Source organism: Prinia subflava, chromosome 4 (genome assembly GCF_021018805.1).
Source record: "Prinia subflava isolate CZ2003 ecotype Zambia chromosome 4, Cam_Psub_1.2, whole genome shotgun sequence".
Taxonomy (NCBI): Eukaryota; Metazoa; Chordata; class Aves; order Passeriformes; family Cisticolidae; genus Prinia; species Prinia subflava.
Window position 1 is genome coordinate 12,951,547 of NC_086250.1, and position 27,889 is coordinate 12,979,435.

Below are 27,889 nucleotides of genomic sequence, written 5' to 3' on the forward strand. Positions count from 1 at the left end.
TGAATACACCTTTGTAATAAAAACTCCAAGGCGCGCATCTTGGTGTTTACCACCATGGCTGTTGCACCAGCAATTTTCTTTCCTTGTCCATAGATAAACACACAGGTGGTGTTAAGATCCTTCTGTGACACTGAACAATACAGATGGTCAGGCTTTTATCCGGAATGTCATGACAGGAATGTCATCTGAAGCGGGTGTTGGTATTTCCAGCAACACCGCAGCTAAGAGAGTACACCAGATACTGGAAAATATTGACTATAAAAAGCTATACAAAGCCTTGCTTTTGTGACTTCTTTTTTTTTTTTTTTTTTTTTTTTTTTTTTTTTTTTCCACTTTTTTTTTTTTATTTTTCTTTCCTCGGCATAATTGTCATAAACCATCTCATTTAATCCCTTAGGAAGAATTTTCAAAGTGCTTTTCGAATGAAATGGTTTACAAAAACACTCACTGTGGATCAATAAAGTTAATGAAATGCTGAAAAAGTGTGCGGGGGGGAGTGGGGGGAAAGAGAGATGAGGGAGCAAACCAAACCTCATCTTCTTTAACACAGTGAGGGGCTATTACAAGGGAAGATGGACAGAGCATCATTTAAATGTCTTTGTGGCCAAGCTAAGAAGCTGCCAGACGTTAACATGGACGTGAAGCATTAGCACTGGAATAAAGGAATATAATGCTTTTCCTAGATGAACCACCACATCTTGCAATCCAAAGGTTGGAGGTGGTCTGCCCAGCCAACAGGTCGGGATTAACGCACGCAGTCCCCCCACTGACCATGAACACTTGGGAACTTTGGCTCGGCCCACGGCTGGGTAAACGGAATTGCTCTCATGCCAAAGATGCTGCTGTGTTTAGAATGAACCATTTCAGAAGGAAAAGTAGATAAAAAGTCAAGAGGGACAGAGGGGAAGTTGGGAAAAAAAAATAAATCAACTAAAAAAAAAGCCCAAAAGACACCTGCTCTTCTGGCTGGTAAAATAAAGCATCTTCTTTCTTAGGTAGCAGCTACCACAAACAGCAAGAGTAAACAAAACTAACATACAGAGATCCAACAAACACTTCTGACTAATAACAGAGGTGACAGATCAGCAAATCTCTTCTGCATTCAAAATGGTTCAATTGCTTCAGGGATCTTTTCCCACTTTGCCCTAAACCCCTTATTCTATTGCTTTGCAATCTAGTCAAGCCATAAAATCGCACACACAATTCCTTTCTTAAATCTAAAAAAGGGGTGTATGCACTAGTTCATAATACACAGACAAGTATACTCTACTTTGTTCCCACAAATGCAGGCTTACATTGATCTAACTACTTTGTATGCTTTTATAAGCATTTAATATCACTGATACATAATCAAATAGCAATTACCAAATATATCGTGGGATTCCCTTCTGTAGAACATCACAGGCACCAAATGCTTTTTTTTTTTTTCATTATTCAGTTTTTGTACTTTTTTTTTGTTTTTCTTTATACCTAAAAGAGCTTTAAATATGTTCTATGTGGGAGCAGATTAAAAAAAATTCACTCTAAAAATAATAACAAAAATAAAGGGTCTGGGGGAGCAAGCGTGACTTTGTGTGCCGATGTCCTCACAGGTTGATGTCTCTCACATCTGTGGGAGTGCTGGCCTGGTCCAGTTCATCCACTGTCTTGGAGGGGTTGCTCTGCTGCTGCTGCTGCCTGACTTGCTGCAGGCTGCTCACAAGCACTGCCTCGATTTGTTCCTGACAAGCTTTAAGGCAGTCCTAGAGAAAAGAAAGCAAATTTACCTATTAGTAAAGATAAAGGTGGTTATTTTTTCCTTACTGAGCTAGCAGACGTTGGAAGAGCATCGGTCAGGTGTTTCCAAGAAGGGCCTGCTCTGACACAAATCAACCTTGAATTCTGAAAGGAAACCACTGTGCACAAACTCCCTGGATTAAACACTGTTCATGCTGTACTGATTAGGCTCTAAATCTTAATATTTCACTGGTCTTTGATCAACAGGTTGTCCAGAGAAGCTGTGGCTGCCCCATCCCTGACAGTGTCCAAGGCCAGACTGGATGGGGCTCTGAGCAAGCTGAGATAGTGGAAGGTGTCCCTGCCCATGGCAGGTGGTGGTGCTGGATGGGCTTTGATGTCCCTTCCAACCCAAGCCATTCCATGACTCTGTGATTCTGTGATTTTATGTGGTCTTCTTAAGCAGGAACTTAAGTATTACAGAGAAGTAATTTTTCATTGTCCTGTGCAGGGCTAAGACAACTAAGTTGGAATTCTCTACAAAAAAAACTTGTAATTTTATCCTGAAATAACCTCCATGTGCTGTACCAAGATCACACAGACAGATACACTCCATACAAAGCAAACTGATGGGAAATTAGAGAAATTTTGAAGTCCCTCAACAAGCATTGTGCTGTGGGGCCGAGTTTTATCCGTCACACATTTGGGTCCCCCAGGTAGAGGCAAAAAGGTCAGTTTATCTGTGAAAATTCACACAAGAAAAAATTCACACAAGCCATAAATATACAGCTGCATTACTGAACTGTAGAATCCTTTAGGTTGGAAAAGACCTCTGAGATCATCGAGTCCAACCTTTGAGCAAACACCACCTTGACAACCAGAGCACTGAGTGCCATGTCCAGTCATTTTCTGAACATACAAACAGTTCCCAGAGACCACTGAATCACAAACTACAGAACATTCAGAGAAACAGCAGGGAACAGCACAGCAACATAAATATGGGAGCCTGCCCATCAGGAGTCCCACAATAAACATGAAGTATAAATACAGAAATAAATGCAAAGGATTCACCACATTTAAGCCAGACACAGTAATGAAGAAGATGACTATTGAAATACTTACAGGATGTTCCACACTCTTGAGAATATACTAGAAGACCAAATAATGTGGTTATTTAACCAGAAAAAAAAGTGAGAGAAAACCTTGACAAACCCAGAGTTATTGGAGAAACTTCAAACCCAAGCTGTGACTGTATGAACACAATGCCAACCATGTTCAATGTGCTGGCACTGGGAGTATCAATCTGGCACTGTGCAGGGGGACAAGTGGTGCTACAAGAAACGGCATTTTCTAAAGGCAGCCCTGAGGAGTCCTTCTGGAAAAGGCACTAATACTTCCTGTAGCCTCAGCCTGACTAAGAGCTGGGTCTCTCCAGGAGTCTTCAGGGAACAGAGCGATGCAGGGTTTGGTAGGAGGATTTTCATGGCACAATGCTTTAACCAGAGCCCCCACAGCATCTGGCAGGGATGGTGAGACTGAGCATCACCATTCCCACTCTCAGGCAGGGGAGCTGAAGAACGGAGCAGGACACTGACCTCCACAGGGTTCCACAGGCACCTGTGAACCCACTGTGGGATGTGACTGCAACACTGAGGAGCTGGGCCCTGACCAACACACCCCTTTGTCTACACAGTACCTGGTTATTGGGGAGAGTTTGAAATATTCATGCGTGAAGGACTGATTTGCCATCCCAGCCTGACTGGGAAAAACACATCTGATGAAGAGGATCTGCTCTGCTGGCCATGCTGACGTTCATGATGGGCGCAATTAGCTCCGGTGGGTAATGAACACCCATTTTTCTTGGCTACCAGCCAGCAGTGGCTGGCTGCAAAATTCTGTCCTCAGATAAAGAAAATCCCCCATTATCAGCTAGGGAGGGCTTTAGGTCCATTCTAAGCATTCACCTGTGTGTAAGAAGGCAATGACAACAAATCACTGTATAGGTCAAGGCATTTTTAAGTGTGGAGGCATCCGTTTGGAGACTTTTGTAACAGAAGACACTCAGAATGTGCTTTTTTTGGGTGTAAGAATCTCTTCTTTTAAAGCACAGTTTCAAAGTACAGTGCTCTTCTGAAAACAAGCCAGATTTTTTTAAAGCAGCTTCAGTCTGAAAAGCTTAATGAGGCAATTTCCTTGCAGGCAGGCTTGGGGAAGGAAGGGTGGTGACATGCAGAACATGAGGCTCGAGCATTTGCAGTCAGCTTTGTCTGTTCCTAAACACCCTCATGTATGGTCATTTACACCATCACTACACAAACTTCTGATGGACAGTGTGGTGGTTCATTTCAGGTGTGAAGAGGCTGAAATCTCCAGGTAATCCTATAGAGAAATGGGTAATTTCTGGTGTCTTCATTTTGTACATAAAATCTATAAAGTGGCCTTGACTGGAATTGTCACCAAAAATGGATTTTATTTCATATGGGAATCCACAGGCCACCGTGGATTATTTCTCTGGTCTACACTTAGGTTTTGAACTTAAACCCACTCTTTAAAACAAAGAAACCTACAGTAAAAATGACCAGCACATGCATTCATCATGAAATAGTTTTCAAAAAAAGTGTTGCTATTTGCATACTAAAGCTCCTTGGATGTTACATCTCTCAGGTGAAAGGAAAAAACCCCTAATTTAGAGTATCTTATCAGCCCAGCTGTCACAGTGTGATAAGGTAAGTGGGTTTATTGTATAGATGAGGGCATCACTGGAACTTTCTGTCAATCCAAAGTTAAGGGACACGATACAAAAAACTACTAAAAACCCATCAGGATAAGCCTGGCCTGCCCATGACACAGTATTCTTAACTCCTCCAAGTTTCATGGGGATTTGCTGCATGTGTACATATTTTACTGGTGGACTTCCATTTTGCTAGCGCTAGATGGCTCTGACAACAGAGAATTAAGTTTTAAGAACATATCAAAGAAAAAGCATTATTTTCAACAAATCTTCTTTGAAAGAATACTATAATGCATAACAGTATGACCCTAGATTTTGGAATAAAGGACTAGGCCATTCCTTCAGAATACTGCAGGGTTTGCCTTTGTTGTTTTTATAAAAAACTTTTTTAAAGTGTGTATCACATGGATCAACTTCCCCATTCTTCTATATGGTCTAGTAGTTTTAATGATTAAAATAGTTCTGGTACTTTCCATTCCATAGTTTTATTTTTACTTCAGCATGTACAGAACTAAAAAGGCAATTAACTTTGGGGTTTCTTTTTTTTTCATTCTGAAACTCTTTCATCCCTAGGTGATTTTACTAGCACACTTGAAATGCATTTGAAGGAAAAGAAAAGCTTTCCTGTGTCTGATGAAGGGCAGCCTTGTGGCCATGGTGGAAATGCTGGCAGTGAAAATAACTGGAAGGAGGAATCAGCAGCTCTATGGCATGAGCTACTTATTCAAGTCAATAATCATTGAAGATTTCAATTTCCATTCATGACAATCTTGAAAGAATGCACTAGCCCTAGGGAAGATCCTGCAGAATATTACACATAATTCACTTTCTTGAACTTTGCAACAGTTCTGTGGTATACACGTCTTATACTGGCCCCCAGCTTCCAGTTTTAAACTGGCATTTATGGTTCATTGGCAAGCTATGAGGGAAGGCCTTCCACTCAACTCAACTCAACTCAACTCAACCAACAGGCTCTTGCCTTGCACTGCCCAAAATCCCAAAGCTGGGAATGCTAAAAAAAGCCTTCTAGAATTGCTGTGTTACAGGGTGGTTAGTTTTCCACATACATATTAATTACTTCACAAATAAGTGTTAAGGCCCCCAAATTCTTCCTTTTTCTTAAAACTAATTGCAAAAGGGAAATCAGGAAAGGGCTTTTTTTAGGTGCAGGATCTGGTTTGATAAATTCAAAGGATGCTGGAGAGACCCAAAATGACAGTACCGTTCATTGGTCATGTATGCACTGCTTGGATAATCTAAGAAAGCAGCAATCAGACATGCATTAAAGAGTTGGGATTTACATAAATTCCAGTGTGGAACATGTCATCTGCACTCCTACACACAAAAGCCGGCTGGATTCCTCCACTGGTTCACATTTAAGCCCCAATTCAGACCTCTCCAAAGCACATGCTTCATTGTTGACATAAACAGGGATTCCTTCCCAAAGTGGGGCCTTTGTGTGCTGAGCGCTGGCCTTTACCTCACTGACCTTCTCCAAAGCAAGAGCCTGGAAAGTTGCTGTGGGAATATCTTATCCATTTACTGTATTTACAGTGATCTCACATCTAATGGATGCAGTTAAAAAACAGAAATATTTTCCCTCCTGAATGTATGTCTTTGCTACTGTAACAAAGAGCATCATTCACAGATAAATGTCTATGTCTCTTTTTCCATCTGGAAGTATAGAAAATTGTAATTTGCTGTTCCAAAGGACACTTCATGTGGACTAACAAGGACATGTCATTCAAAAAAACAAAACAAACAAAAAAACCGCAAAAAACGAATTCATGTCAGAGGCTTCTCTGCTTACTGTTGCCACATCATTGCAAAAATGCAATAAATAAGGTGACTAACATTAAAAATCTGAAATACAGGACATTTTTCTCTGCATTTTTTTTGTCTTTTCAGCAGTTTCAACAGTGTCCTTTCTAGATTCAGTTCCACTGTTCGCTTCACCACTCAGTTTGTTGGTTTCCTGTTGCTGCTGTGGGTATTTCTCATTGCAGACAGGAGAGAACAATGTTTTCAGAACTGTGAAAAGAGAGAGTAAAGCCAACACACCAGCAGGGCGATGCAGGGGCAGATGCCACGATACTCCTTGCTCAGTGTGACTTGGGATTTCTGGTAATCTCTACCAGGTAATACTTCGGAGACGCGAAAAGCTGGAAAGATGAAAAGGTGTGGGATTTACGCTGTCGTAACAAACACCCTGAGAGTTTAGCGGAAAAGGGGATTTTCGAAAAGCTGGGAGGACCTGCCTGCGTTACACAGAGCTGCAGGAGCTGAGCAGGGATTCCCTGCCGGGATCCATGGGAGCTGCTGCGGGGCTGCGGAGCCGTTCCCGGCCGCGCCTGCCAATGGGCCCGACGGAACTCCGCCATGAGCCCGCGGTGTCACTGCATCACCCCATTGTTGCTACACACGCACAGCACTCACTGGGGAACAAAAAGCTGAATGAAACGGAGCAGCTGCCAACTCAGGCAAAGACAACTTAGGAAACTATCTCATTCTTCCTTTCTCTGGGAGGCTATTTCGCCTGTTGTTTCCTTGCATACAAAATGCGGTCTGCAACAAATAAGGCAGGATAAGATACAGCGAGTCCTGTTTCTTGCTTCCAAAACCACAGGCCCTAGACACTACAAAGGAGGGGATAAATGGTGTATGTGCTGTAGGGACAATGTTCAAATGCAATCCATTCAAGATAGATTTCCATGATTTTTTTACTGCAGCTCTGAATTCTTGAGCATGAGTGGTTCTTCACTTCCGTTTCTGTGCAGAATTCTGCAGATCTTTATGAAGGGATGTCTCTGATCTTGGGAATTAAAAAAAAATCCTGGCACTGACATATGTGGCACATATAAGTGGAGATATTTTAAATACCATTTATTATGGATCCAGTCTTCAAAACAGCCCCAGTCCACATTTTTAAGGGCTCACAGCCAGCTGTTTTGACAAGCCTTTAAAAGATGCTTGGTTCCTTGCTTTTTTTCCTACTTCAGGCCCTTAAATATGCTTTAGATTTTCCAAACCACTCAATACACACCAGTTACCATCTGGGAACAGACTTTTAAAGATGACTTCTGCCCACATACAGGCATTGGCTCTACCTGAAAACCTCTCTCTGGCTGCTCCCTCCCTGCTCCCTGGCTGGGGAGACCAACTCTGTGTGTCATCCAGATGCAACCTGGATGGCTGCTCTTCCAGGAGGTGAGGGAATAGATTTATCCAAGAAAGGTCTCAAGCAAAGCAGAATATTGATTGCAAGGTCTTAAAATATGCCCTACCCATTCAGCTATCCTTCCTCACATCCCGTAATTGTGCACAGCAGGGGTGCTCGTAGCCTCCTCCAAAGCATCTGGCTCCACCAGGGACAGGATACTGCTCACACTGGAGTGCTGGTCTGGGATGCTATGGGAATTCCTGACTTCCTGAGTTGTTTATTTTTCCTTTGCAAAGACCCACCAAGAGATGCACAGGGAGCTCTGCGGCTTCCTGCCAGTAGGTCTGTTAACTCTTCACTCACCAGCCTCTCCTCTTCAAGCAACCACAAAAGAAATGTTCCCAGCCCCTGGCAGAAGAACAGACTGGAACATGCAATCCCCCTCCTGCAGAGCTGTGTGAAGTTAGAATCAGAGGCACAGAATGGTTTGGGTTCAAACAGACCCTAAAGGTAATCCTGTTCCACCCCCTGCCATGGGCAGGGACACCTTGCTCTAGACCAGGCTGCTCAGAATCTCATCCAACCTGGCTTTGAACACTTCCAAGGATGGGGCAGACAGCTTCTCTGGGAAACCTGTACCAGGGCCTCACCACTCTCTCTAATTCTAAATTCTATTTCTAATTCCAATTCCAATTCATAATTTCTTCCTAATATCCAGTCTAACCCTATTCCCTTTCCGTTTGAAGCCATTCCGCCTTGTCCTGTTACTACAGTTCTGCATAATCAGAAGTCCCTCTCCAGCTTTCCTGTAGCCCATTCATAGATGCTGGAAGGTGCTCTGAGGTGTCCACCCAATTTTCTCTTTTCCAAGCTGAACAGCCCCAACTGTCCCATCCTGTCTCCATAGGGGAGCTGCTCCAGTTCCCTTCATCAATTCCATGGCCTGCTCTGAACTTGCTCCAATAATTCCTTATGTTGGGGGCACCAGCAATGTATGCAGTATTCCAGGTGGAGCCTCACAAGAACAGAGCAGAGGGAGAGAATCCTCTTCCAGTAACAATCAGAGAAGGCAGTTCAGATGCACCATGCAGAGCCACTTTCACTGCTCTTCAGGCTGCTGAGCTTCTCCAAGAGTAGCTCCCTGCTGTTTATTTTGGTCGGTGGAAGGAGTAATGAAACCAGGGTTTGCCTGGCCCTACTGTCACACTTTCTCCAGCCAATGAGTCAAACCTCATCAAACAGCCCAGGGCAGCTATTTACCAGAAATAACTGGTTATCCCTAAAATGTCAGTGGCAGGATGCCTTGGGCAACCCCATCTCCAGTCTAGGGCACTGTTCTGGATTCATACAAGCATAGCCAACACCAACGTGTTTTTGAAAGAAACTTGTGCTGGTTATCTGCTTACCCAGCAGGTTGTTTATTAATAATGTATTTTTGGTCTAACTCTTAATGAAGGATCCATTTAAAATATTCGTTTTAGTTGTAAATGCCAAACTCCAGTCTCAGTTACACTAATGTAAATCTAAAACAACACCACAGATTTCAGCGTCCTGGTTAATGCTGCTATTTCCCAGCAAATAGGCTGCATCCTTCAATTATCATTATAAAACAGTGAAAGTTCAGGAAAGCTCACTGTACTTAAGCAGCATGAGGGTTTCATTATCATTCTTTCTTTTCATCTACTTGCAGCTTTGAAGCTGAGATTTTTCATGCTTCACCTCAGACAGAGACATTTTTTGAAAAGCCAGTGGGAAAGTCCTATCATCTGTTTCCATGCCAAGCAATGATTACTCCAAAACAAAAATGAAGCAGAAGTCCTGGCACCCTCTGGCTGGGAAGGACTCTTCCCCAGCTGCCTGATGGTTCCTGTGGGCTACCATGAGGCACAGGGGGCCAGAAGGTTTTCCTCTGCAGAACTGTTAATTTCTGAGACTTCCCCACTTTTCTCCCACATGATGGTCCTAAAGCCCAGGAACTCTCATTTCTCTCTCTTCCCTAAGCCCCCACTGGAAAACAAAATCATTCACACAGTGACAAGAAATTAATTGTGCCACTGCAGGAACAGCTCTCAGGCATCAGAAATTCAGAAGTGAGAGAACTGAAGCTCTTCATTCAACTTTAATTAAGTCCCAGTGTAAAATGTATTACAATAGTCTTTACTCTTTATTAAAACAGCCTTGGGCCAACTCTTACACAATCCAGACAGTGCATTTTTTCCAACAATACATTTTACACATGAGGCTGGTATTGCTACCTATTTGCTAGGGCTGCCCCATGCTTCTCTGAGACTCCATTTTCAGTTGCTTCTCTCTCAAGCTTTATCACGTGGGATGAAAGTTTCCAGTCCTGGGTCCTTTTGTATTTTTCCAATGCAAAACTCACAGAGAAAATACCTAGCAAAATATTTCTCCCAAATTGAAACATCAGACTAATGAAAAATACCCTATTTTGCCCAAGCTCAAAAACTTTGGCAACCTGTGGTTAGGCTGAGGCTTCAAAGCTTATAAGGTGTTAAGGTTACCTCTGCCTCAATAATGAAAACACCTTGAAAAAAATAACAGCACCTCTAATTTCTGCAAAGGCTTCTATTTTTTAGCAATTAAATTACCCAGAAGCTCCTTTTATCTCAAGTTTGTTCTGATCTAGGGGATGAGTGAGGCTCTCCTCTATAGTCTGTGCTGCTGTGGGCTGAGACCAGGAGCAAAGAGAAGGAAGCTGGTCTCTACCCAATGCTGACAGACTCTTGGAGAGGAGATGCAAACAGTAAAACGTTAGGAGTTCTTTGTTGTTTGGGAAGAGCATTAATTTCTTCTCCTGAAGGAATGTAGGCTCAGTGAGATCTGGGAAGATTTTCACCAGGATGGCAAAAAGCATGCTTTTGACAACAAAAACCCTGTTAAATTTAAAAGAAAAGGTGTAAAAGTATTTTCACTGCAAAATGAAAACCCCAAATTCTGATCACTTAAGAACTACTAAGATGTTTTTGTCGGTATTTTCTTTCAGACTTAAACAATCTGGATGGAAAAGATCAGCACAGTAGATAGAAGTTTTCCAAACTGCAAGATACAGCAAAAGGGCCGTGCAAGCCTTACACCCAATTCTCTCAGGCACAGAAGATGTCTCTCCTCTCAGAGGAACCAAGGGCATCAGAGGGATGGAGCAGCTCTGCTGGGAGGAAAGGCTGAGGGAATTGGGATTGTTTAGCCTGCAGAGGAGAAGGCTTTGGGGTGACCTCACTGTGGCCTTGCAGTGCCTGAAGGGAGCCCACAGGAAAGATGGAGAGAGACTCTTGACAAGGGTCTGGAGTGACAGGACAAGGGACAATGGCTTCACACTGACAGAGAGGAGGGTTAGACTGGATATGAGGAAGAAATTGTTCCCTGTCAGGGTGCTGAGGCCCTGTCACAGGTTGTCCAGAGAAGCTGTGGCTGCCCCATCCCTGGCAGTGTCCAAGGCCAGGCTGGATGGGGCTCTGAGCAGCCTGGGATAGTGGAAGGTGTCCCTGCCTGTGGCAGGGGAGTTGGAATGAGATGATCTTTAAGGTCCCTTCCAACCCAGGCCATTCTGTGATTCTATGGTTTACACTTCAAGCACTCTCAATCGGAAATATTCCCTCTTCTGTGCAAATCCAATTTGAATTAAAATAAATGGGAAACCCCAGAACTGCATTTGAAAATTAGGATCAATTTAATTGTAAGAAAAAAAAAGAAGCATCAAAATGCTCCCCTTTTAAGTAAACTGGACTAATTACTCCTTTTTAACTATATCACAAACCCAAAACTTAATTTAACAATGCTATCACAGATGTATTAATCCCACATATTACTCTGTGAATTAAAAACAATAAATTATCACACATTAAGGACAGCTTGAGTTGTGCCTGTCTCACATCCTGCCTCGAAATTAGCTCATTATTCCCCCTCCTCCAAGCCAAGAATTTTTAGGTGATACCTGAAGGAGGGCCAGAAGAGCAGTTTCAAAGGTTGCAAGCACAGGACCAACTGCAGCACAACACCTCCTGGTTTGCTTTATGCCCCAGGGAATGCTGCCTGCTCACCTCATCACCCAGGGCTCCTGAGGAGGCTCAGCCTGCTGGATCAGCAGCTTGGGCAAGCAAAGCAGGCTCTCTCCACCGCTTTGGAGACTCAAACCAAAGTGCTGGGTCCACACCTGCAACTCACTCCCTGCACAAGCACCCCCTCCTTCGCTCCACTCAGCCTTCAGGATCAGGCCCAGCTCACCACTAAGCCCTGGGAAGAGAAAGGAGAAGAGGAATGTGGGACACTCACCACATCTGTGTTTGTGATCTTGGCCAGGAGGTCCGTGAGGCTGTCCCCATCATCGAGCTGAAGGCCACAGATGGCTGCTCCCACACTTCCAGTTGCTATCATTGATGGTGGGTACATGGCAAAGTTAAAATCTGCAAGAACAGATCTGGGAATTAGTCCAAGCCCAGACCAGAAAAGCTGCAAAACATCAGAGGCAAGCAACATAAAAAAAACCACACCCAAGAATAAAACCCGGGGAAGTAGAAGAAAGGGAAAAGTGCCACTCTTTTTGGTCCCATGGAGCTCATTAGTCACACTGCTCATCACAAGCAGTCAAAGGAGGGGGAACAGACCTGCAAATTAAAATGGAAATGCGGTTCAGTCTTTTATTCTCACTGATGCATAAAGTAAACCTGGACAATTTTTAATAGTCTTTCCTTAGTTTTAAAGAAAAGGAAAGAGAAGAAGGAGGCTTTCTGTAATTTATGTCAGAAATTTGGGTCTTGGTCACATTAGACCTCTCTGTATAACCAGAAAACTAACTGGAATAAGGTATCACAAAGGACCAAAATGAGATTTTTAGTCACGTCAATTTTTAAAGAGTTAATTAATTCAAGCATTTAAAGAACTGTCCGAGAAAGAGATTTTAATTAACGGTTCATCTTTACTACCTTAGCAATTAGGAAGTGAGAACACTTACAGCCCATAGCTATGAAATCAAAGAACAAAGATCACATTTGTTATTACTACTACTTCTTAATAAACAAGATAAAAATGCACTTCAGAACTTCGTCTCACATATCTGTCAAATAAGAAGAGAAATTAAAATAAAATCCTGTGATCTTTATAGGGCAATTTTATGGTTTATAATGCTGCCACAGACACTGGTTTATCAGCACTAGTTTATCTTGCTCAGTACCGGATCTCCCATATCTTGATATATTCCTAAAATAAAACTTGATTTGCAAGTTCTTTGGTTCAAAAATAACTCATTAACAAACCTTCCTCTACCAATTTTAAGTGTTAGCAAACCTTTCTCTACCAGCGTTCAGCTGGGGGAACTGGAGTAGAAGGAAGAGTAAACCAAAGTAGTACATAGTAAAAAATAAATTACAAGCAATACATTCCATCAATAGAAACAGATTACAGAAAACTCCTCAGCTGTAGATCCCAAATCCCCTCTGCTCACGAATTCTGTAACCCTGCTGCTGTCTGTGCAACCACTCTGGTTTCAGACTCATGGAGAGCTGTTCTCAGCCTCCCAAACTCAGAGCTGGCACGTACTTCAATAGCTGTGGAGACAGCATGTTCTTCTCCAGGCTGGAATATATCCCTGGGATTGAAGCAGTTCAATAAGAATGACACTTGGGACATAGCATTCACCCAGATGGACCAGAATGGGGGTGTTAGAAATGGGGAGACAAAAGGAGGAGTTGAAACCCTGACATGGATTTCTCTGTCTCACAAAGCCACCAGGAGGTTCCCACCTGCAAGCCCAACACTGCTCCCTTCAGACATCACACTCTGACAGACATTTTTGAAGGGCAAATTCCCACTGGCTGAAGTAAGGAATATGGACTGCCATTATTACAAAAATAATAATTTATGCACTATTGTAGTAGTAAGAACCCACTGTACATAGGAGAGCTGATTCTTGGAAATGAAATTATATTGCCCTCCACAAATGAGTGAGACAACAAGGAGAACCTTGACTCCCAAACTGACAACAGGAGAACCTTGACTCCCAAATTCTCAGTACAGGACACAGCTCTGAGTATGCTGATCTCAGCACGTGGCAAGGGAATGGGAATTACACTTCCAGGATTGCACTTTCTGCCATTCACCAGTGCCGTCCCCCAGGGCTCAGTGCTGGGGCCAGTTCTCTTTGATAAATGACCTGGATGAGGGGATTGCATGCACACTCAGTCAGTTCTCAGGGGACACCAAGCTGGGCAGGAGTGTTGATCTGCTGGAGGACAGGAAGATTCTGCACAGGGATCTGGACAGGCTGGGTCCAGGCCAGAGAGATGAGTGAGATGACAAGGCCAAGTGCTGTGTCCTGCCCCTGGGTCACAACCTCCAGCAGCTCCAGGCTCAGGAGGAGTGGCTGGGAAGAGTCCAGCAGGAGAGGGCCTGGGGCTGCTGGTCATAGTGCATGTCCAGGTGGGCAAGAAGGCCAATGGCTCCTGGGCTAGGTCAGCAGGGAGTGGCCAGCAGGACCAGGGCAGTGACTGTCCCCCTGTCGTGGCACTGCTGAGGCCTCAGCCCAAGTGCTATGTCCAGTTCTGGGCCTGGCACTCAAGATGGACATGGAGGGGCTGGAGCATGTCCAGGGAAGGGAATGGAGCTGGGGAAGGCAGGCTGGGCACAAGTCTGATGGAGCTGAGGAGCGGCTGAGGGAGGGAAAGAGGCTCAGGGGAGCCTTATTGCTCTCTACAACTCCCTGACAGGAGGGTGCAGCCAGGGGTGAGTCAGGCTCTGCTCCCAGAGAACAAGGGACAGAACAGGGTGAAACAGCCTCAAGTTGTGCCAGGAGAGGTCTAGACTGGATATTAGGAAAAACTTTTTTGGGGTGATCAGGAACTGGACCAGCTGCCCAAGGAAGTGGTGGAGTCGCTGCACCTGGAAGTTCAAAACACATGCAGATGTGGCACTTGGGAGTCTATGGTTTAGTGGTGAACATGGCAGTGCTGGGCTAGGGTTGGAGTCCATGATCTTAGAGGTCTTTTCCAAGCTTAATGATTCTATGATCACAATAATTTTCATGTTTCCCTCATATAGATTTATACAAACACACGTAAGGGATAACTACACCCCTGAGTTGAAAAGCAACTTCCATGTTTGATCTTTGATATACCAAACTGTCTCGCACTTATATATGGGAACTATGGGCAGCAACTGACTTTCCATAATTTCCCTCTCCTTGCTCTGAGTTTCGGAGGCAGGATGTAGTAAAAAGCTGCTGCAGGGAGGTCCCATGTCCAGGCAGAACGAGCTGAGAGAAGGACAGAGCTCCACCTGCCCTCTGAAATTCCTTGCCTCACATCATGACCTCCACGTTATCCGAACACCGGTGTTCTCGTGGCTGATTTTAGACCCACTACCAGAAACTGTCTTCCTAGGAAGCTGAATAAAGAGGCACAGTGTCCCTGCCAACTAGCACTGCTGTAGGTCTGCTTCCACGTGGGGTCACATGCGAACATTTCTATGCCCAATAACCTTGTTAGCTCCCTTAATGTCATTCATAATGCAAATGAGACAGCGAACGAATGGCCAGAGGCCCAGAGTGACTAAAGCTCAGCATCCAGAAAGTCTTACATTGCCTCTAGCTCTAAACTAACTTCCCTCCATAACAAGCACCATAAACTTGGCTATCAAAGCTACACATGCCCAGTCTTTGTTGTACAACAGGCAGCGATTTGTATCACTGGCTTCTATTTTTAGCATATTAATTAACTACTGCAACTGGTGAGGCAAGTGTCTCCAACTGGAGAGTGTGGCACCATTGTCTGAAGTCATCACCTCATCTCGAGCTATTGAAAATCATGGCAGTGACCCTCCTGCTGATATGAATTTAACCTGACATGCCCACAAAGGAATGGGGGGTGGTGCACCAATTTTGTGCACATGGTTCTCCACATCACCCTGGACCCTATTAGTGTGGAAAGAGCTCATTGAAAGAAAAGAAGCCACATTGTGCTGGGCCACCTAGAGGGTTGAATAGAAAAGGCTGAGGAAAAGAGCAGGCAGCGCAATAAAGGCCATAATTAACATATTTCCATATTCAAGCAAAGCAATAACTACGTGAAATGTTTTTCAAGGTGCAGTGAAAGCATAAATATTAAGTACCATATCTGAGGGGATGCAGAACCACCCCCCCCCCCCCCCCCAGTCTCTTAGATTCCATTGAGAAATTCAAAACAAGCTTTTTACGTGCTATTTCCAATTATAAATCTCTATCTCTGCTTCTACCATGACAACAAGACAAGCCTTGCCATCCTCACTCAGTTTTCACCCAGGTAAAACTGTCCCCTCTCCAAACCAGGTCAAAAATTTGCCATGAGACTAGAAGAAAAAAAAAAAATAATGGGGGGCACAGAGAGACAACCTAAAAATGTGAGCTGAAACATATGAAATTACTGCAAATTCTTGTAGATGATTAAACCTGAATTACAAAGGAAATTTTATAGAAAGCAGTTCTTACTAGACACTTGGAATTTTATAAAAAGCCCTTCTCCCTGGACACCTGAAGCTAAATCCTTCTGTGTGCAAACTTGGTTAACACGCACCCAGAGCCTGCAATTAAAGCACGGCTCTGACTCTAACTTTGTTGTGATTTATAGGTTTATAGTTGGGCTCGATGATCTCAGAGGTCTTTTCCAACCTAATTGATTCTGTGATTATGCCATTCCATGGGAAAAGTACAAAAGAGTCTCATTTATAAGTTAGAGAAGGAGTGCCACAGCACATGGTCTATGAGAATCTGAGCACACGAACCCTTTAAGGGAAGACACTGGGCTGTTAGAAAGCAAAACTTGTTTTACTTTCTATTCCCAGGCAATAAACACTAGAAACCATCCCATCCCCATTTCAGTATCACCTATTTCCCAAACGACCTCACAAACAAGTGACCACCCCTGCACAATCGCACTGACTTTTGTGCTGAAAATAAAAAACGTCAATGCAAGAAACAACATCCTTTGAAACACAGCCATCTGTGGATCAGCCAGGCAGAGCCATCAAGCAAATTCGGGGTAGCCTGAACCTGTCCCCCACTTTGAGCCTGGAGCTGACACAGCCAGGGCACAAGGAGGTTTTTCTGCCAGTGGAGCACACGTAATCCACGCCGAAGTTCCAGGGCTGCGAGCACTGCGGCTGAGCTGCTTTGCTGGCTGCCTCCCAACCCAGTGGTCTTCACTACCTTCAAGCCAGGAAAATGCAAGGCTGACAGTCAGTCCAAAGCAGAAGGGAACTGGAGGAAGGAACCCAGAGAGGTCCTGCAAGGGGAAGCCTTAACTTGCAGCCAACAAATAAAACCCTCAGAAGGAGAAGAGCACTGACAAATACCCAGGCTGAATGTGCTCGGTGTGTCAAAGTCAAATGGGGGAACTCTACCTACTTAAAACAACCCATGTTACTGATCTGGCTCCTGGTTGGGCTTTTTTTCAGCAGCCAGTTTTCATCTCTGTAATTTGATAGATTATTTACAGACTTGGAAACTGCTGTCGTAAGGAAGGTAATTCTTCCCATGGTGGGGGGAAAAAAGGGAGGAAAAGAGGTATGTTACCTCCATCAGGAAAACAGGTATTGATACATTAAAATTATGCAGCTAATGGTCACAGCTAGCCTCGGACTTCACCCAGCCAATGCCTGTACTATGAAGACAAGCGTGGATCTATATTTAACTATCCAAGTTTAAAAGAAAAAGTCTAAGATAAACAGTGGAAGTAGTGAATTTAATTCTTGTCTGCTTCAATCCAAATGCAATTCCAGGGTCAGTCTGGTACTCTTTCTTTTTCTAATACAGTTGGTTGTATCTGCAATGGCCATTTTTTTCTCTTGCTCTTGTATTTCTCCAAGACACTGCAAATTTTCCTCCCACTAACTATTTCTAATTTTAAAGGCAAAACCAGATGACTCTTCAGCCCTTCAAAGCAAACACAAAACTTTCAAATAAACCAGGATGAAGACATGCTTCCATCCTTTGAGTAGGTGGGAAGGTAGACATCTAATTCTGCTCCTGGGCTACAGTAAAGCAAACAGGATTTGGCCTTTACACAAATGGGTCTGAAGCATCCTAAATGTTAATGCTTCATCACAACCATCCAAGGACAGGTGAACAACCAATGCAAAATAGAGGAGCACTCACAACAATATGCTCATTAGCTGATGGTAAATACTATTTCTGAACAACTGTTTGCACTGGTTATTATTTGCAATTATTTTACACCTTCCTAACCAACAGGATTATGTTAGTGCCTGAACCACCAAAATGTTGGACCTGAAGCTGGCAGAAAGGAGGGCAACTCCTCTGGCAGCTCTGGAGTGATGCCAGTCTGTATCAACACATGCTCCCTTTCTCTATTTCCTTCCACCTCCTCTTGCCAGACTTGACTGGTCATGAAACATTCCCAAGGCCCCAGCTACTTGTTGATGGCACTTCCTTGGTTCTTGTGGCTCCACTGGCTGGAAAGCTCAATATACTGATAAGAGCTGCCTGTCCCTGGAACAAGCAAGAGCCTTCTTTTGTGTAGCAATAAGTTAGTGCAAATTATTCTTTCTTCTGCTGTTCAAGAAGCTCCTGCAAACAATGCCACTTTGCAACATGTATTTTATTTTTTAAGACATTTACATAATGAAGCCTATGCAGGCTTCATTCTTCCCCTCAGCGAAGAACAGGTCCCAAATAAAACTTGTATCACACTTCCAGGCTCCAGTAACTTACACTGGATGAAAAGGGGATGCAGAGTAGAATTTCCCAGCAGGAATGCTGAGGAGCAAACAGGCCTCATTCTGTGTGGTCACCCTGTAGATCACTACCAGGGTTGTAGACCTCACCTTGCAGTCTTCGCTCAGACAACACTCCCATTGACTTCCACAGAACGTCTGTATGAAGAAGGATGCAGGATTTGGCCCAGAAGTTAAAAAAAGCCTCCTCAGCTTTCAAGTGTAGATGATTAATGTCCCAGAAACAGTGGGCAGAGGTTTGGCACACTGTATGAAACTGACTTAAAGCTGACATTTCCCTGCTCTTCCTCAGCCTCTGTGCTGACACAGGCCCTGAGTGCTGAGATGCTGGATCCACCATGGGCACATCCCACCTGCCACAGGACTCAGCTGAGGCACAGAAAAGACCATGCAAAGGACTGAGTCCAGGGTTTTAGGCAGGCTGCCTTCTATCTCTGCAAGTCTGCAAGATTTTTGCTTCCAAGTTTTGCTTGTTGCTCAACTAAAATCCTGTGAAGCCCCTCACAGAGATTAGTGTCTCCATTATAGCTCTTCTTTCTGAAAGCCTGCCATGCACAGGCTGCCCCCTCTCAAAAACCATCCCCTTACAGACTCTCATGTAAAAAAGGGGTAACCTGCTCCAAAACTGTGGCATGCACAGCCTCTGAGAGAAGAGTGTAACACAGGGAAGCAATTGTACATCTGTGACTCTGAACAGGCTGCAAGAAGAAATTATGAGCACGGTGAAAAGTGTAAAGAAATAATGCAGTTCTCTTTTCAGCAGCAGTGTGGCAAAGCTCTGCACACACCTCTGTAACCACTGCCCTCTCCCACTCCTTCCAGCAGTGATTCCCTGGCTTGGAGCTCAGCACAGGCGAATGGTCAGCCCCTGAGAGAACATTTCCAAGCCGTGCAGCACTGTGCAAAGAGACGGAGGAACAAAGGGTGCAGAGCAGTAAAGAGATGAAGGTGAGGGCAGAGTAGAAAAGCAACACAATTCCACCCAGCAAAACAAGGATGATCTCCATTGGGCTGACAGCTAAACAGGAACCTCCCATGCTGAAGAATTCCTGAATCATTAGGGCTGGAAGGGACCTTTGGAGTTCACCCAGTCCACACCCCAGCCAAGGCAGGGTCCCCTGGAGGAGGTGACACAGGAATGTGTGTGTCCAGGTGGGTTTGGAATGTCTCCAGACAGGGAGGCTCCAGACCCTCCCTAGGCAGCTGTTCCAGGGCTCTGCCACCCTCGATGTACAGAAATTCCTCCTCATGTTGAAGTGGGACTTCTTGTGTTTCAGTTTATGGCCACTGCTTCTCATCCTGTCGCTGGGCATCACTGAAAAGAGTCTGGCACCATCCTCTGACTTCCCTTGGAGGTATTTATATGCATTAATGAGATCCCCACTCAGTCTTCTCCAGACTAACCAGGCCCAGCTCCTTCAGTCTCTCCTCATAAGAGAGAAACTGCAAGCACCACTTAAAGGCCCCAAATGCATCCTCTTGGTGCCTTGAAAATTCAGAAGCCATCTGAAGGAGATTTTGGCTTGCATGAGGAGCCACCAGTGGGATGAGAGAACAATGATGTGGTGACAGATCAGGCTATGCCAGTGCATAGTGTCCATCTATGCACTCTTACTGCACTGTCAGCTAGGAGCTGGAGGAAAATGGCACTTCCATGCCCTCCTAATGGAGAAGGAGACTCCTGAAACCTTTGTGAGTGCACAGCAATGAAAGAGAAAACCCTTAATTCGGCAGGACACGCAAGATTCTGTCCTCAGCAGCCGTATGTTCCGATGGGACCAAGGGCAAAGAGGGAAACATTCCAGTTCCAGTCATGCTCATGTGAATCATTAATCACTGCAAGGACTGGGGAGAGGCCATGGGTTTATATCCACGCAGCTTGGTTCAGGAACTGGGCTCGAAATAAAGGCAGAGAAACAGAGAGAGTGCCAAAGTGACCAAACATGACTAAAAGGAATATGCAGAAGGACAGAATATCACCTCTTTTTGGGGAACATTCACATGGAAAGGAGAACAGGGATGAGTATCACAGTGATCCTACACATCCTGCACAACACCCAGTAACTGTTCATGTCTGCTTCCCTCTTCCTTTGCTGACACTATGTGCTGCAGGACTGAGATCAAAGCCAGCTCTGTGCAGGCAGGGAACACCTGAGAACTTCTGGTAAAACGTTTTTGCTGGGAAATTAAAATGGAGCAGTGGGTGAAGAAGAACTAAGGCTAGAGGAGAAAAGTTCAAAATATGCCAGATTTTGCATGATACTATTAAGAAGAACAGTACTTGAAAGCAGAGAAAGCCGTGCTGCGATGAATCAGGAAATAGAAAGAGATTCACTGCTGTGCTCCAGACCAGAGCTACTAGCCAGACAGCCAGGTCAGGTCTGGGAATAGCAAAGAGTCAAACCCAGGCTAAAAACACACATGGGGAGCAAGGAAAGAGGGAGCCACATGTCAGAGGAGGTCTTATTGCTGAAAGGAGGCAAATGGGGAAATGAAACACCAGGCTTAGCCTGGGCTGGCAGAGAGCAGCAGCTCTGAGGGAAAAAGAGAAAGAAGAAACAGAGCAGCTGATGAGAGCTCTGCAACAAACAGGACAAGAAAAGGAAATGACAACTGGATCTGGAAGGAAGTCTGATGAGAAGGGGCTTTTCTTCAAAGAGTGGCAGCGAAAGGGAAATTCTGTAGTAACAGAAACATTTCCACAATGGAAACTGAGGTAGCAGTTCACAGGTAAAGTGGGAATGTGGTATTGAGTGCCCGGGTTAAGATCTCTGCTTTTGGAATGGAAAAGTGTTGTGGGCCCTCCTCAAAACTACACAGTGGTCTGTGCACAATGGGATGAGGAGAAAAGAAAATCTCCAGCCAGCACCACAGTGCCCTCATTTTTGGGAAGCTCTGCAATCAGCAATTATGTCTTTCACGTTTAAGAGCAGAAACTCTTGACTTGTTGCATCTTTAAACTCTGCACAAAGAACTTCATTTCGTGCACTGGAGACATATAACATGAGGGGCAGATCACATGGGGGACACACATGAGGGAACTGCATGAGGGGCTGAGGGCTGGAAAGGGGTCACTGCTCTGGATCTCAGTAAAAGAACTTCAATAGCACGGAGTTAACCACCAAAGAATTCATGGAGTGGAAAGAAGCCATGGACATTGGAGACTGCTTCATGGCCCACAGTCTTGTAATGGTTTGGTTATATGGAAAACTTTAAGGACAAAGGATTACAGACCAGAATCTGAGGCGTTAAATCATTATGAAATTCTAGGGCTCTCAAGAAAATGTTGTGCTGGATAAAAAAGAAAACAAACCAACACACGATTGTAGGAAGTGAAAGTACCAAAAGAGTGGGAATATTGTCTTGATGGAAGGCAAGATGGAGCGATATTGGAGTTTGATGGCTGATGGTGTGAAGATCCAGGGAAATGTCCGTGGGAAAGATCATCTTTTTCATATCACACAAGGCAGAACAGTGAATGCATCCTGAGTAAGGGGAGAAGGCAAAGAAATCACCAAGAGTGATCCTGCAGTAATTGAGCAATACTTGTATTAAGTCCCATGGTCTTTGGTGTGAAAAGAATCATGCAGCAGTGGGAAAAGAAGAGAAAGTCTGAGCATCATGGAAACCTAAAAGTCAATCACCCTGACACAGCCCATATACAAATCTCTAAAACAGATCAATTGAGGTAGGAAGAATTGGCCAACATTGCAAGAGCAGTCACTGTGCCTTAAATACCAAGAAGCAGACGTTCAAACCCAAAAGCTGCACCCAGTCTTCCCTTCCCCTCTGCAAACACACAGGCAAAACAGTTCCTACCACAAAGGACCAGGTATGTCAAACTGGTGAATTCAAACACTAAGCCATCCGCTTCTTGATAATGACTCTGGAAAACACTGCATGCTGTTTATCTAGTCCAGGTCTAGCTTCTAAAAAGTAGTCTTACCATTAACCCTTTGGATGAAAATTCAGAGTACACTAATTTTGTAAAAGTAATTAAGCAAAGAAAAGCCCAAACACCAAAACAGCATTCAAACAAAAACCAGTGTTTTGCAGACAGGTCAAAATTAAAAAGCCTGTCTTCCACAGAGGCAGTTATTCTTATTTAAATCTTCAGAAACTGTGTTCAGCCATATGACAAAAAGGGTGTGCAATGGTTCCCTGTGAAACACAGTAGTTTCACTGCTTTCTTGGGGTGAAGCTAGGAAAGAATCCAAATGTTTTCAGAAAAAAAAATTACCTTTTAACCTGTTGTTCTGTGTTTCAGTGATGTGGCAGTATCACATAACTGCTAAAATGCACAATTTTACCTTTTATGTGGACAGAGTCCAGTTAATGAAAAGTTTATGAAGACATTCATGCAATGCATTAGCTCAATACATTTTGGACTAATTGCCATAACAGCCTCTGTATTTTGAGCTGTCCTTACAAATGATCCATGGCCCTCTAAAAGAAGCAGTGAATGCACAAAATAAAACCCAGGATGGTTTAATCCAGCCTTACAAGACTTCACTGCAACAGCACCACACACATCAGCTGCAGTGCAGGTCACTACTGCAAGAATTCTGTCCAATGCAGAGTTTTGGGGCCTGATTCACAACACCCTTTGCAAGCAGTCCCATGGGATTTAGCTCCTCTTACCACATCATGTAAGGATGGAGGGGATGAAGCACCACCAGGAACAAATCTGCCCTTCCAACCACACTTTGAGCAGCAGCAGCAGCCAGAGCAGCTGAGCCTACCTGTGGCACAAAGGGCGATGAAGGTTTGTGCATGCTTCCGGATCAAAAGCAACTTGTCTTTAGGGAGAGGCACCTTCCTTAGGATGTGTTCGATGAAATCATGGGGGGTGACGGCTGCAAGGTTCCACTTCAACTTCCCCAGCACCACCAGCTCCCATTCCTGCACAGGGAAGACAGGGAGAGCAAGAGAGAAGAGAAGCCATAAGCAAGCCTGTGAAAAACCTCTGCTTATTTCTTACTATAACATTATCACTGCTAAATTTGTTTTGCTCAAACCCTTTTTTCCATACGCCTCTACTGCTTTGAAGTTGTTGACTTTATATTTTTTTTTTTTGAACATCAGAAATGTCAGGCTCTACTGAAAATAATGAGACCTGGCAGCTCCTGCCAAGGTTTTACTTTTTTTTTTTTCCTATCCACTGCTGAATGCCCACCCAGAAAGTTTAGCCTGCAATTAGATATTGCCAAGGTCACTGTGGTCCTTTCCTAATAACTTCTTTTAAATGGCTATAGTCCTTACTTTATAGCCATTTAAAGTCCTAGGGACAGCCATGCACAAAAATAACCTAGATATACATTCCCTTTTTTCAAAACTGGGGAAGTTGGCTTGATGGCATTCTCTCCCAAAACTGCACTCTGAAAGTCCTGCAGATAAATCTGATGGTGCTTAAACTACTCCAAGACAGGCTCTGCAGAAAGGAAACGCACACAACACAGCCAAGAAGTAGCCTGTGTAAATTATCTGCCAGTAAATCATGTAGGAGCCATTCCCAGATTCTTTGCACACCCAGAACTCCCACTGCAATCAAAGGAAAACTTGGGCGTGTACGGAACTACCGGCCATTCCCTAGAATGGGATTCCGTGTGCACACAGCACCCCATTGCCAGATCCAGCCATGGGGTGCATGACCTGCATGTTTCAACATTTAAACAGAGTCCTGAACACACTACAGTGCCCCACAGAGCGAGCAAAGCTCAGGCCTCCAACTTGCATTTGTCTCATCCATCAACTATTAGCTGTTAACTAAATTCCACGCACTGATTCCTGAGTCCTGATGATGCCTGATGGAGTCCAGCGTGGTGGGGAGCCCCAGCTGAGCTCACAGAGCTGGCAAGTCAGGAAAAAAAAAGTCCTTTAATTTTGCAGCCACGGAGACGTCAACCAGCGTTGCTGAGAAACCATAAACATGGACCCCACAATGCCATTTCTGCAGTCGTTTCCCTGAATAGATGCCCACTTTAAGAGCAAGTTACTTTCCTATGGACATTCCTGCTGGATTATAACAGAGTCCTCCATGGCCTGAAAAATCTCACATATATGCAAAAGGCTGCAGAAACTGGATGGATTTAATTTCTCAAGAAAACCTGTAAAATGTTGGAACATAACGGCAATTATGTGAACTATGGCCTGCTCTTCCCGGCATTACTGATGTGACAGGTTTTGAGAGAGAACAGTCAACCCAGAGGGCCAAATACAAGGAAGCACTTTAAACACATGCTTAACTCCACGTGGCACAAGAAGGTAGGGACATCGCTCTGCATTCTGCACATGAGGACCATGGCACTTCCCCTGCCCATCTGTGCCACCAACGGGACACCCTGTGGCCCTGACAGCCAGGCAGGCTTTGAGGGCAAGGCTCTTTAACTCTGGTGGAAGCAGGAACTACCAACCTCAACCCCTCCCCAGGGGGAATTCCCAGTGATTCATAGGAAAAATTCTCCCTGCAACTCGGATGGCTGCAGTCATGTCTCTGACCTAGCATCCATGTCACCAAGGGGCCACAGTGCACGTTCAGTGCTCCACATCATGATGTATACGTCACTTATTTCCTTCAGTAATTATCAAGTTGCTTCTGCTTCCACTGTTTCTGAACTGAGAGAAGCAGCAGACATAGGGCAGTTTAACTCAGCTGTATCACACAGGATGGGTCAGGGTGGAAGGAGCCACAGTGGGGCACCTGATCCCACCTCCCTGCTCCAGCAGGGCCATCCCAGAGCACAGGGCCCAAGACAGGGTTCACACAACTCTGGAATATCCCCAGTGAGGAGACTCCACATCCTCTCTGGACAATGTGTTCAATGCTCGGTCACTGCACAATGAAGAAGTTCTTTCTCGTGTTCAGGTGGAACGCCCTGGGCATCAATTGGTGCCCTTGCCTCCCGGGCATGGCCGAGCATCCCAGGCCCTCCTGGATCATCCCGGGCCTCTCAGAGCATCCCGGGCTCCCCTGGAGCATCCCGGCCCCCGGAGAATCCCGGGCCCCCGGAGCATCCCGGCCCCCCGCAGCATCCCGGGCCCCCCTGGAGCATCCCGGCCCCCCGGAGCATCCCGGGCCCCCCTGGAGCATCCCGGCCCCCCGGAGCATCCCGGCCCCCCGGCCCCGCACCGCCGCGTGTCTGCCGCCAGGTGGCGCCGCCGCGCCGCCCGCCCGCGCACGTGCGCCCGGCGAGGTCCCCCGTGGGGACGGCGGGGACACGGCGGGGACACGGCGGGGACACGGCGGGGACACCCCCGGCACCGCCAGCCCCGGAGCCCCCGGCAGCGCCGTGCCCGCGCACGAGGCGTGTGGCGGCCGGAGCGCCGCATGGCACTGCCAGGCGGCTTCGGAGGACAGGGATGCTCCCGCGGGTGTCCCCCGCCCTCAGCGATGAACCCTGAGACTTTCCGGCCGTTCCGAAACGCGGGAAGAGCGTGGGTTTTTTCCTAAAAGGCAGGGGTTGGGTGGCGAAGTGCTGGGTGCTCTGCCAGCCAGAGCAAGGTGCTGTGCCGGAGAGGAGGGAGGAGCAGGGCTGCTTACCAGCAGCTCTTGGGGTTTGATGGAATTGTCCGTGTATATGCACAGCTTCTCGGCTGTGAGGGGGATTGTCTCTTTCAGCTTGGAGGCCAGGAACATGCACACCGCCCCCAGCAGCTGCAGATGGCACTTCCGAGTGGGCACCACAGCTAAGAATCTGTCCAAGTAATTCATGGCCAGAGGGAAAACTTCTTCTTCGCACTTCTGCTCTTCGCAGACCTGCAAGTGAGGAGGAGCGCGGGGAGGGAACGATGGAGCAAGTCGGGGGGCAAACGGGGGTGGGAAGCGAGAAAGAGACAAGAAAGAAAAAATAAATAAATGAGTGAACCCACCAAACAGACCACTACTTCCCTTGCCTTTGGCTCCTGCTATTTTTGTTTCCCGGGGAGCTAAATTTTGGGGGAGGGGGAGATCTGTAGAGAGGCTGGGAAGGCTGTCAATCGGCTTTCACATTCCTTTAGTTCATTCAGTAAGAAATGAATTCAAGACACTGTGTGGGAGAGCCGAAAAGCCCCATCCAGCAGCAAGCGAGCAGCCTCAGACCTTTTTTTTTTTTTTTTTGCGACCCAATTTTTCTTTTTTATTTCGTCATATTTTCAAAAAATCGATAAAAAATATCAAAACTTCCCCGGCGGTCCCGGTTTTGGGGCTGGCGGCATCCCGGGACGATCCCCTATCGTTTCCGACAATTGTAAAAATTCTCCCGCCGGGTGTCCCCCAGCCCTGCGCCCCCAATCCCGCGTTGGGGGGGAAGGACGGGAGACATAGCGAGGGCGAGGTGGGGTGGAGAGAGAGCCCGAGCCGCCTGGATCTCTTTAGCAGGCAGCGAGCGGCAAAATTCTTTTAAAAATTTACCAAAAATCGGAGCCGCGGAGAAAAAGCACAATTCGCACATGAAAACCAAGCGGGGAGTCTGGGCTTTCCAACCCACGGGGTTTGGCTCGGGAAAGGTTCCCCCCAAAGGAGATCCGAAGGGGCAAAGGATGGCTGGTGGGGCCAGCGCAAGGCAGGCGAGCCTACGGGGCTCCGGGCCCGCTACCGCTGCGCCTGAAGGCTCGGGGCGAACAGGGGGTTCAGCGCCCGCCCCGCGGCCCCGACACACCGGGGGTCCCGTTCCGCGGGGGCGGGGGGCACTCCCGAGCCCCCCGGAAAGGAGCGGGGGCAGCCGGGCTCGGCGTCTGCGAGCAGAGTCCGCATGCAGCGCAACATGGCGAGAAAAAGGCACGTCCTCCCCACTGCATACGTGGGCACGGAACCCTCGCCGGGCAGAACGCGAGGCACACAGGGCACCCCCCGACCCTCGCCCTGCTTCGGGCGCTGCTCCCTTTTCCCAGGAATGCCTCAATCACAAGCGCTCCCGGAGGCGGATTTTCTTTGCTTTTAATTGCAAATGACTTTTCCAACTCTTCCCCCCTCCAACACGCCGCGCTTCCTCTCCTGCACCCCGGTCCCGGAGCCCCCCGGAAGGGGCGACTTCCCCCGCGGGCTGTCGGTGTCCCCCGCGCCCCTTCCTGCACCGGCGGAGCTCCGGAGGGGGACAAGGAGGAGAGGGGGTCGAAAGAAGAAGCCACCCGGTGCTCAGAAGAGCGGGGGACTGCAGGGGGAGAGGGGTCGGGGTGCTGTCCGCGGCCGCTCTGCCTCCCCCCGCTCCGAGGGGCCGGGGTGTACGAACCTCCAGCATCCAAGTGGCCACCATCCTCCTCATGAAGGGCTGGATGTCCTTCTGGACGCACTTGAAGTAGGAGCATTGGGGCAGATACCTTTCCTCTATGGTTAGTAAGTTGTGCAAAACGCGGTCATCGTAGAGCAAGTTCGGGTCAGGCAGAGCTCTCCTCATGGGATCCACCTCGCAGCACAGCAGCTCCATGTTTCCAAAGAGATCTCCCTCTTTCTCTGATGGGAAAGGTTTTTCCTTTTTTTTTTTTTTTCTTCCTTTCCTTTTTTTTTTTCTTTTTTTTTTTTTTTTGGAGGGGGGAAGGGGGTGGGGAAAGGAGAGGGGTAAAGGAGG

At 46.2% G+C, this 27,889-nt stretch overlaps 1 protein-coding gene across 2 annotated transcripts; it reads right to left on the minus strand.

Annotated features, from left to right (window-relative positions):
* Positions 1 to 290: 290 nt before the first annotated feature.
* On the minus strand, positions 291 to 27,889 carry CCND2 (cyclin D2). 2 transcript variants are annotated; one of them, XM_063395540.1, is made up of 5 exons: positions 27,554 to 27,864; positions 25,885 to 26,100; positions 23,087 to 23,246; positions 11,898 to 12,028; positions 291 to 1,742 (listed from the first exon to the last, which is right to left on the minus strand). In XM_063395540.1, the coding sequence occupies exons 1-5, from the start codon at positions 27,746 to 27,748 to the stop codon at positions 1,587 to 1,589; spliced, it is 858 nt and encodes a 285-aa protein (XP_063251610.1). In that variant the 5' UTR covers positions 27,749 to 27,864; the 3' UTR covers positions 291 to 1,586. The 2 variants fall into 2 exon arrangements, with proteins under 2 accessions (XP_063251610.1, XP_063251611.1); XM_063395541.1 differs by lacking the exons at positions 291 to 1,742; positions 11,898 to 12,028 and adding an exon at positions 21,528 to 21,829 and having other exon boundaries at positions 27,554 to 27,889.

Coding starts and splice junctions, on each gene's coding strand:
- CCND2 (XM_063395540.1), bottom strand. CDS start 27,748: ATGGAGCTGCTGTGCTGCGAGGTGGATCCCATGAGGAGAGCTCTGCCT. Junction 26,101..27,553: donor TGGCCACTTGGATGCTGGAG/GTTCGTACACCC, acceptor CCTCACTTGCAG/GTCTGCGAAGAGCAGAAGTG. Junction 1,743..11,897: donor AGATCACAAACACAGATGTG/GTGAGTGTCCCA, acceptor TCTTTTCTCTAG/GACTGCCTTAAAGCTTGTCA.